At 46.5% G+C, this 11,066-nt stretch overlaps 1 protein-coding gene across 1 annotated transcript; it reads right to left on the minus strand.

Annotated features, from left to right (window-relative positions):
* Positions 1-204: 204 nt before the first annotated feature.
* On the minus strand, positions 205-10,114 carry Pex11b (peroxisomal biogenesis factor 11 beta). Its single transcript, XM_021157798.3, has 4 exons — positions 9,974-10,114; positions 8,921-9,036; positions 8,229-8,430; positions 205-1,356 (listed from the first exon to the last, which is right to left on the minus strand). Exons 1-4 carry the CDS (start codon positions 10,027-10,029, stop codon positions 951-953), a joined length of 780 nt encoding a protein of 259 aa, XP_021013457.1. The 5' UTR covers positions 10,030-10,114; the 3' UTR covers positions 205-950.
* Positions 10,115-11,066: the final 952 nt, after the last annotated feature.

Here is an 11,066-nt window from a genome sequence, read left to right on the forward strand (position 1 = left end):
GCCAAGGAAAGCCACCCACAGTCAGAGGAGCTAAGGCTTACAATGACCAGATCATGAGAGACCAGATGTCAATGAGCAGCTGGATACAGTAACACTCACTGTAGGCTACTCAGAAGCCTAAAGCAGGAGAGCTCAGAGCTTCAGGCCTGCCTCAGTACCACAGTGAAAACAGCCCCCCCCACAATCTTGAATTGAATAAAAAAGTCAGCGAGCAAACTGATCTTTAATTTGTTAGCCCAGAAGGCTGGCTTGCTCTGTGGGCAAGGGCCAGTATTTACATGGAATCATTGTACAGTATTTACAGGAAGAGGCCAGACACGGCATCAGCCTGGGTAGTCAGAGAAAGGGCAAGAGCCAAGTGGGGAAGGAAACTCTAATATCAACGTGTATGCAGAAACTGGAAGTGTGGAGGCAGTCTGCTGAGGCAGACCCAGGGGAGAAGCCTCAAACAGCCTGCAGCAGTGTGAGCGAAGAGACGCCGGGCATGAAACGAAGCCTGGGAAAGTATGGAGGGTGGAAGGGAAGAAAAGTGCTACACGAGGTTTCAGGAAAAAAGAATACAATTAGCACTTTGCTATCCATAACTTAAGCTCCCCCTACCAAAAAGTAACCGCGCCCCCCCCTCCTTTTAAATATCTGGACAGGAGGCTAAGAAAGAGAATTCTGTCTCACGGTAACAAATTCTTAACTAGACTCAAGACAGAGAGATAAAGGGAAGAGCTAAGAGATTCTGGCAATGGAACTGAAGCCCAACCACAGAGGCCTGCAGGAGCCTTCCCTTAGCACTGCCTTCCTGACCCGTCTTTGGCAGGTTCTTCCCCTCATCCCTAAGTATCTGGATTTTAACTTCAGTCAAGGAGTTGAATTACAATGAGGTTGGCACACAGCGACCATCTCAGCTTCCATCTCACCCACCTGGGCTCCCTCCTTATCTTGTACCACAGTGTCTTTCAGGGCTTGAGTCGTAGCCAGGGACAGATTAGGGTGAGAATAGACAGAATGGAGGATATGAGGCCACATAGCCCCACAATCCCAGGGCCACAACGCCAGAGGCCTAGTTTGTCCAGTGGGATGAAGAGGTCACAGGCATTTCTGAGCACATCCAGCAAGAGAGGGGGGTGACCTCGAAGGACACGAGCCAGTAGCAGGATTCGGAGCCGAAACTTCAAAGCAAGTTGTGGCAGACTTCCTCCTGGAGTCCCTGGTCCTCCAGGTCCCCCAGTCTCTACTCCTCCTGAGACTCCTACTCCAGAAACCTTCATTCGTCTGCTGTAAGCTGAAGTCTCTTGTTCCATCAATAGGCGAATCTCATAAGCATCACGGCTCAGATTCATGATGAGGGAAAACAGATAGTATCTGAGATACACAGGGAAAATACGTGAGTTAGAAAGAGCACAAATGTCTACTGAACACACTTCTCATAGACTGGAATGGGATTCTACATTAGAACACCAGAAGTGATTGCTATTCTCCACTACTAGAAATGTCCACGCTGGGGCTGAAGAGATAGCTTAGTCGGTAAAGGCACTTGCCATCCAGCCTGAAGATCTAAGTTTGATCCACAGAACAACTGACTTCCCCAAGTTGTCCTCTGACTTCCACAGACACATTAATATACTTACATGTACCCACATACCCAATATAAATAATCTAATATATTATACTACATATAAGAAGATGAATAGATAAATCACTACTTTTAAAGATTTATTTATTTATTTATTATTTCATGTATATGAGTGCACTGTAGCTGTACAGATGGTTGTGAGCCTTCATGTGGTGGTTGTTGGGAATTGAATTTAGGACCTCTGCTTGCTTTGATCAACCCTGCTTGCTCTGGCTGGCCCCGCTTGCTCCTGTCAACTCTGCTCGCTCAGTCACTGCTCACTCTGGCACAAAGATTTATTTATTTATTATACATAAGTACAATGTAGCTGTCTTCAGACACTCCAGTAGAGGGTATCAGATCTTATTACAGGTGGTTGTGAGCCACTATGTGATCGTTGGGATTTGAATGCAGGACCTTCAGAAAAGCAGTCAGTGCTCTCATCCACTGAGCCATCTTGCTCAGCCCGATAAATCACTTTTTAAAAAAGTTAAAAAAAAAAATATATATATATATATATCTTGGACTGGAGAGATGGCTCAGTGGTTAAGAACACTGCTCTTCCTGAGGTCCTGAGTTCAGTTCCCAGCAACCACATGGTAGTTTACAACCATCTATAATGAGATCTGGTGCCCTCTTCTGGTATGCAGCCAGAACATTGTATTTATAATAAATAAATAACTCTTAAACGTGGGAACCCCTAGAAGTGGGAATGTAGCTCACTGGTAAGAGTATATGCCTTCCATGCACAAGTCCTGGTTTCAATATCAGCAACACCAGAAAAGAACTGTCCTTTCTTGACAACACACTAGGTTCAATAAATCTGATACAGAAAGACTCATGATCTCACTTATGAGTTAAATCTAAATAGCCTAACTTACCAAAGCATGGAATGAAACTGTGGTCGCCAGGATTGGAGGGGACAAGAAACAGGAAGACGTTAGCTAACGGGGCAAACATTCAGTTCATTCTGTATATCTAACGTGGTGACTACAGTTAATATATCAGTTAACATAATAACAGATAGTTAATATAATCATGGACTTGAAAGTTGCTAAATGGGTCATCGATCCATCTCAGCTCATGTTCTTATCATTAAAAAGATGTCACCATGAGGTTATGAGCATTTTAAAAATTATTTATACTATGTATATGGGCATTTTGCCTGCATGTATGTCTGTGCACTATGTGCATGCCTGCCACCCAAGAAGTCCGGAAGAGGGCATGAGACCAGCTGGAACTGGAGAAACAGGTGGTGGTGAGTGCCGTGTGAACACTGGGGTTGAGCCGTCCCCTCTGGAAGAAGAGCTAGTATTCCTAACTGCTGTGTCATCTCTCCCACCCCATTAGAAGGATGCTGCGCTCCTGACTATGGTGATCACCTCACCATACACATATACAAAACACCACACTGTACGCTTAAATTCATATAATTATACCCCTGAAATAATAAAGAGAAAGCAACTCTCCTGCTAGTCTACCATGTGCTTATGTGCACCTTAGGTCCTGGTTTAAAATTTATGAGTCATGAAATCTGCCAAGATCAACTCCAAATTCTGTTTTTGAGACAATCTGTCTAATGTACCACACTCTGCACTGGAGAGATGGCAGTGGTGATGTGCTTGCCATGCAAGACTGAGGCCCTAAGCTCAGATCCCCAGAGTCTATGTCAATGCTGGTAGACATGAAGACAGGGACTCCCAGAACAAGGAGGCTAGTCAGACTAGCATTGTGTAAGTGAGCTCTGGGCTCAACTGAAAGACCCTGTGCCGATGAATGCGGTGGAGAAAGACAGAGGGAGAATTCCAAAGCCAACCTTGGGCCTCTAGATGCATACATGTGCCCAGACATTTGCACACACTTGTGCAAACACACACACACACACACACATACACACTGAGGAAAAAAATACACTTAACTTGATCCTAATAATGCAAACTATTTTGAAAGTACACATTTAGTTGTTCAAGAGACACATACAATCTCTCAGTTCAAGGCCAGCCTGGTCTACAGAGGGATTTCCAGGACAGTGTAAGCTACACAGAGAAACCCAGTCTCAAAAAGCCAAAAGACAGAGGACAGAGGGGGAAAGAGAGAGAGAAAGACAGAGAGAGAGAAAGAGAGACAGAGAGAGAGAGAGAGACAGAGAGACAGAGACAGAGACAGAGAGACAGAGACAGAGGCAGTTAGTGTTAGAGTTAGAGAGTTAGGTGCAGGCTGAGGTGGTGGTGCATAGCTATGATGTCAACATTTAGGATCAGGACTTCAAGGACAACCTGGGCCACATGAGACCCTGCCTCAAGAAAGAGAGAAGAAAACATACTTATACAGACTTTAGATCCAATCTCTTAGAAAAAAAAATCAAAGAACTCTGCAAAGGTCTAGACATATTAAGTAACTGCCAGAGAGACTAGATTATAAATTCCTTAAGCAGAAAATAAATATACTTTTTTGGAACAGAGTCTTACTCTGTAGCTCTGCTGACCTGGAACTCACTCTATAGAGTAGGCATACCTCAAATTCACAGAGGTTCCCTCTGCCTTTGCCTCCTAGTGTAGGAATTAAAGGCCTGCATCACCACACTTGGCCCAGCTCAAAACTTTTTACATTTTTGTTGTTTTGGTTTGAGACAGGATTTATTTCACCATGTGGTTCAGGCTGGCCATGAATTTTTTTTCCTGTCTAAATCTTTCCAGTGTTGGGATAACAGGTATACATTAGCTAAGTCTTAAAGCCTGTGTGTGCGCGTGCGTGCGTGTGCATGTGTGTTACAAGGCACGCATATACAGAGGTCAGAGGTAGACATCAGATGTTCTCTGCCATGTCCCGAGACAAGGTCTTTTACTTTACCTGGAGTGCCCCTCTTGTCGGATAAGACCCTGGCATCCTCCTTTCTCCACCTCCAGGCAGCGCAGTACCAGGCTCGCAGGCATGAGCAATGCACCCGACTTTATGTGGATGCTGTGGATCCTTGTGCTTACATGCAACAACCACTTTTCATGACTTAGACACCTCTGCAGCCTGCTTTTGTTTTTAATCTACTCTAGCTACAGAGTCTCTCTGTGGCTATTCTTGCCCTACCCCGACTGCTGTCGTTGATAAAGTAGCTAGGAGTGTGCATGTAAATCACGGCATTACATCTGCTCTTAAAATCATCCACTCCCCCCCCTTTTTTTAGTTTTCGAGACAGGGTTTCTCTGTGTAGCCCTGGCTGTCCTGGAACTCAACTCTGTAGACCAGACTGGCCTCGAACTCAGAAATCCACCTGCCTCTGCCTCCCGAGTGATGGGATTAAAGGTGTGCGCCTCCACTGCCTGGCTCACCCTTCTTCTTATCTAATAACAATCAACCCTAGATACCTCAGCTACACCCTTAGCCCTTTAATGTAACCTTGTATCATTCTTTTCATAATCACTAAAGCCGTGTGTGTGCATGTGTGTACACGTGGCATGTGTGCATGTGTGTATGTTCCTGTGTGTAGAAGAAAATGTAGGCAGGTGCACATGCACGTGCCTGAGATGGAGACCAAAGGGACAAGCTAAACCCTATTCCTGGTACTGCCTACCTTATTTCTGGAGACAGGGTTTCCCACTGGTCTGTTTTCTGTTTGTTGTGAGTGATTATCTGTTTTAGGTTTTTTATTTAAGATTTCTTTGTTTTATGTATATAGTTTAGCCTCAGGTACCATGTCTTGTGCACCATGTACATGCAGTGCCTGCAGAAGCCAGAAGAGGGCATCAGAGTCCTCTAGAACTGAGAGTTACAGATGATTCTGAGCTGCCTTGTGGGTGCTGGGCTCCTAGTGCTCAAGTTCTGCCAAGTACAGAAGAGGAGGTCTCCTGCATCTGCCTTTGCATCAAGATGTCTCTCAGCTCTTCCAGCACTATGTCTAACTACAGGCTGCCATGCTTCCTGCCATGATGATAATGGACTGAACCTCTGAAACTGTAAGCCAGTCCCAATTACATGTTTGCCTTTATGAGAACTGCCTTGGCTGTGACTGCTTCACAGCAATAAACCCCAACTAAGACATCAGGTTTGCTGGTTTTTACTCATTGGTTATCTTAAACTTTATGTTTCAAGGATTAGGCACCACATTTGTCTGGCTTTTGCTTAACCTCCTGGCCCTTAGTAAGAAACCGAGAAATGTTTTTGGAAAACCCACAGTGGGAGTGGCACGTGCTTATGAAGTCCCAGCTGCTAGGGTGGCCAAGGTCGGAGGATGCTTTCAGGAATTCTGTAACAGCCTGAGCAACAAACCAAGACCTCATCTCTTTCATGTGTGGAGGTACACACATGCATGGGTATATACGTATATGTGTACACAAATATGTGAAGCCCAGAGTTCAACCTGGGGGTCTCTCCTCAGGTGCTATCCACCTTGTTTTTGAGACAGGATTTCTCACTTGACTTGGAACTTGCTCATTTTCCCAGGCTGGCTGGCCAGAGAGCCTTAGGAATCCTCCAGTTTAACTCTACACTGCTGGGATTGCAAGAATGTGTCAGTATGCCTGGTTCTTGGTTTTGTTTTCTTAACATGGATTCTGGGAAATCAAAATCAGGTCTTCATGCTTATAGAACTGTGTTATCTCAGTCCTATGGGACCCCGACCCCACTATCGCAAAAGAAAAAGAAGCTAGACACGGTATCACATGCCTGTAATGCTGTCCTAGAACCCAGGCACCTAAAGCAGGAGAATCCTAAGTTTCAGGCAAGACTGAGCTACGTAGTGGGACCTACCTAAAAACAAAACAAGACAACAAACAACAAAAACACCACACAAGATGACTCAGCAGGAAAAAGGCATTGTCACCAAATGTGATGACCTGAGTTCAATCTTGAGACTAAGTGGTGGAAGGAGAGAACCAACCCTTTCAAAGTGTCCTCCATACAGAGTGGTAAGGCCACACCCCTCAATTCCTCCATGCAGGCACACACACACACACACACACACACACACACACACACGACACAGACACACACACATGACACACACAGACACACGACACACAGACACACACAGACACGACACACACACAGGCACACACAGACACAGACACACAAATAATAAATAAAAAATGAAAGGACTATGGAATCAAGGGAGGCAATGAGGGTAGACTAGCTATGGTTTAGATATAATTAAAGGAATATAATAGTTATCATCTACAACCCAGTCACTTATGTGGCACAGCAAATATAACTTCCATCTGATATTGTTACTTTTTTATAATTTAAGATGCAAATGAAGATTGGAAACCATATGGTCAATTAAGATATGTATAATTGTCATGGCACAGTGGCACATGCCTTTAATCCCAGTACTCTGGAGGTAGAGTCAGATAGATCTCTGTGAGTTCAAGGCCAGCATGTTCTACGTAGTGAACCAATCAGGGTTACATAGGAAGACCTTGCCTCAAAAAGAGCGAAACATGGCTGGAGAGATGGCTCAGCAGTTAAGAGAACTTTTCCAGAGGTCCTGAGTTCAGCTCCCAGCAATCACACGGTAGCTCACAACCATCTGTAATGGGATCCAATTTCTTTTTCTGGTGTGTCTGAAGACAGCTATAGTGCACTCACATACTTAAATAAATAAATCTTTAAAAAAGTAAACAAGCCAGGTGTGGTGGCGCACGCCTTTACTCCCAGCACTTGGGAGGCAAAGAGAGGTGAATTTCTGAGTTCAAGGCCAGCCTGGTTTACAGAGTGAGTTCTAGGACAGCCAGGGGAACACAGAGAAACCCTGTCTCGAAAAATTAAAAAAACAACAAAAAAAGTAAACAAATAATTTACAGTCAGTTCATCCATGGAGGATTAATTTCAGGATCTTTCCCCCGCTCACCCATCCAATTCTACCCAAACCCACAGCTGCTCAAGTCCCTTAGATAAAGTGGTATTGCATCTATACATAATCCACACAATTCTCTGTATCCACCTCGATTGTTTATAATATTCATACAATATATGTGCAATGTTTAAGGAATAACGACACAAACAATTTTCATGTTTAATTCAGATGCACTTTCCTCTCAACATTTCCAGCCTGTGGTTGCTTGAATCAGCAGATGTGGGAACAATGGGCGTGAAAAGCCATTGTACACTCAAAAAAAAAAAAAAATCCTGAGACCCCTCTGTCTCATATATAGCAGGTTATAGACCAGGGAGATGGAAGTGGAACTGGGCCAGGAGGTGGAAGCTCTTGCCACACAAACCTAATGGCTTGAGTTTTATTCTCAAGCTGAGTTTGGTACCTGGAACTCACAGTAGGAGAAAACCAGCAACTGAAAGCTGTTGTCTGACCTACAGATGTGCAGTGCCTACAATAGTAACTTTTATTAATGTAAATATATGGGTCTAGAGTGATGGTTTAGTGGTTAAAAGCTTGGATGCTCTTCCCTGGGACCTGGGTTTTGATTCCCAGAGCCCACGTGATAGCTCACAACCATCTAGAACTACAATTCTGATGCCCTCTTTTGGCCTCTGCCAGCACCAGGCACACAAATGGTGCACAGACATGCAGGCAAAATACCCACATGTGTAAAGCAAAATGTTTACTATTACAAGTGATGCAAGCTTTTTAGAATGAAGGCTACAAATAGTCTTATAGGATAAAAGGAAAACCAACCTGAATGAACGCTGTGCCCACTTTTCCTGGTCCACTCGGGGAGCTAGCCCAGACTTTCCAGCCCATAGGACATTGTCACAGGCAAAGTACAAGGCTCGGTTGAGGTGACTAACGGTGATGCAGAATCTCAGAACGACATCTGACAGGTGCACAGCCCTTTTGGCTGACTCCAGGGCATCTGTCGAGTTCCCCAGGCGTAGCACTTGTAGAGATTAACAAGGGAAAGCAAGGGTTTGAAGTCCAGAGGCAGGGGTGGGGGTGGGGAAAAAAGAAAAAAATAAAAGTCGAGCAAGCAATAATAACATACAGGGAGAGTAAAAATAATTTGTTCTTTTTTTTTTTTTTGGTTTTTCGAGACAGGGTTTCTCTGTGTAGCCTTGGCTGTCCTGGACCTCACTTTGTAGACCAGGCTGGCCTCGAACTCAGAAATCCACCTGCCTCTGCCTCCCAAGTGCTGGGATTAAAGGCGTGCGCCACCACGCCCGGCTTTGTTCTTTTTCTTAACTTCCAATCGTAATTCATTTTTGTGCCAGTTTAGTTTTTTCTTGCCGTGTCTCTCCAATCAGCGCTAACTTCCTTACCTCAACTGGAGGCACGCAGGAGATGGCGAACTGGCAGAAAGGGAGCACACAGGCAGGAGAGGCCACGGGCTACCAGCTGAGGATGGTAAGAGGAAGGTCTGCTTTACTTACACTTTCGTCCGAGGCTCAGATGACCCTCCAGCTGTCGAATCTGTTTCTGTAACTCGGGACTAGCCCCATGTCTCTGCAAAGCATGGCCGAGAAGGGAACAGGCATACTGGGCGGCCCTGGAGGGGAGGACACGTAGAGTAAGGGACAGGCCTCCCTAACCCCTCTGCCAACCACGTCCTCCGTGGGCTGGTGAGGCGGTTAAGAGCACTTGCTCTTGCAGGGGACCCGGGTTCCACTCCCAGCACCCACACGGTGGCTCACAACTGTCTGTAACCCTAGTTCCAGGGGATCCACCACCCTCTTCTGTCCTCTGCAGGCACTAGACACACATGTGGTGCACATACATTCTTGCAGACCAAACATTCAGACAAATAATAATTGGTAAACAAAAACCCCACCCGGGAAAATTCCTCGGTTTCACACCAATATCTTTTTCCTCAAAGCCAGGGAAAGAGAAAGACATGCGAGGAAAATAAAGCCTAGAAGACGGTGGAGAGCACTCTTTGGAGTTAAGAAACTAAGTTTTGAAAATGATGAGGCCTAAAGGGGCCAGTAAGCAGCCCGGGGTTCATCGCAAACGTCCACACTGCGATTTTTTTTTTTTTTTTCGATTTTATACATGAAACACGACAGAGGAAGGTCTAGTTGAAGGGCAGATTAGTTCTCCGGACAGGTAAACTAAGCAATAGATTAAGGTCCTTGAACTGAATGGAAACCGAAGGAGAGCCGAGATAGCGCGGCTCCTAGGTCACAACTGGTGAGAGGACGCAGAACCGAGAGGATCGCCCCTCGTGCCACCACAGCAGTGAGGAAACTGTTGCTCTCTGTGGACACCGTAACCCTAGGCGGCCTCCCCGCTGGCCCACTCATGCCTCAGTTTCCCCATCTTTCCCTTGAACAGGGAAGAATCATCTCTCAACCGGCTGCGGAGTACGCCTCCGGGGCCGCGCGGGCCCCCGTAGCCACAGCTGACCCTTAGGGACCCCGTAGCGCGCCCGTCGCCTCGCGGGACCCTGCTTTGCCCTCCCGCCCGCGCTCTTCCGTCGGCCGCACCTACACAGCCGCTCCCGGGCTTGGCTCTGAGCACTGAAGCGGACCCAGGCGTCCATGACAGCGACAGCCCGGGCCCACGGCGCCGCGGCCCGCCTGCTTCCAGCCCCAAGTCACGCCTCCTGGGCGAGCAACGGGGCTTCGCGAGGGACAAACGGCGGCAGGAAAGCCAAGCAGCCAGAGACGGCCTTGAAGTGGAATTTCAGGACGCGAAGCGAGATCGTGGGTGCATTTCCGGCAGCTCAGCCCTCACTGGGGTGGTCTCCAGCTTTTAAGCACGCCCCCAGGAGCACATTTCTGCTTTAAATTCTCAGCAGCAAGGGGTGGGGCCTGCGGGAGCCTGGAGGCGCTGCAGGTTGCCGCCAAGGCACACACACCTCCGGCCCCAAACGCCCAGAACAGCGGAAGCCTTTCCTAGACTATTTGTCCTAGGGAAAGCGGATGTAATGAGATACTGCTTGACAACGATGGTCTGCTATACTCATAGATCGGTGCCTAGTCCAATTGTCATCAGAGAGGCTTCACACAGCAACTGGTGGAAACAAAGGCACAGACCCACAGCCAAAAGTTAGGCAGAGCTTGGAGAATTCTGCGGAAGACAAGGGGGAGGAAGGACTGAACAAGAAAATGCACAGAATCAAGTAAACTGGGCCCATAGGGGCTCAGATTGAACTGCTACAGGAAGCCTGCATGAGACTGCTTCGCACAGGCTATAATTGTGTAGTTTGGTCTTCTTGTGGGACTTCTAACAGTGGGAACAGGGGCTGTCTCTGATTCTGTGGAACCCTTTCCTCCTGCTGTGTTGCCTCATGAAAGACTTAATCAAAGAAGGTGCCTAGTCTTACTGCAACTTAATAAACCATGCTGTTGATACCTATGGGAGACCTGCCTCCTTCTGAAGAGAAATGGAGTGGATGGGGAGAGGCAGTAGGGGGGTAAACTCCAGGAGATCCAACACCCTTCTCAAACCTCAGCAGGTACCAGGCATGAACATGGTACACAAGGAAAACACCTTTACACATTATTTAAAAAAAAAAAAAAAGCAAAGTCGGGCAGTGGTGGCACATGCCTTTAATCCCAGCACTTGGGAGGCAGA

Source organism: Mus caroli, unplaced genomic scaffold (genome assembly GCF_978045245.1).
Source record: "Mus caroli unplaced genomic scaffold, Mus_caroli_1 scaffold_3, whole genome shotgun sequence".
Lineage (NCBI taxonomy): Eukaryota > Metazoa > Chordata > Mammalia > Rodentia > Muridae > Mus > Mus caroli.

Excerpts from the sequence above, each read along its gene's own strand:
- Pex11b (XM_021157798.3), bottom strand. The coding sequence starts at position 10,029 with ATGGACGCCTGGGTCCGCTTCAGTGCTCAGAGCCAAGCCCGGGAGCGG. Across the intron at positions 8,431-8,920 it reads TCTGAGCCTCGGACGAAAGT|TGCTACGCCTGGGGAACTCG; the intron begins GTAAGTAAAGCA and ends AATCTCTACAAG. Across the intron at positions 1,357-8,228 it reads TGGGCACAGCGTTCATTCAG|ATACTATCTGTTTTCCCTCA; the intron begins GTTGGTTTTCCT and ends TGTGTATCTCAG.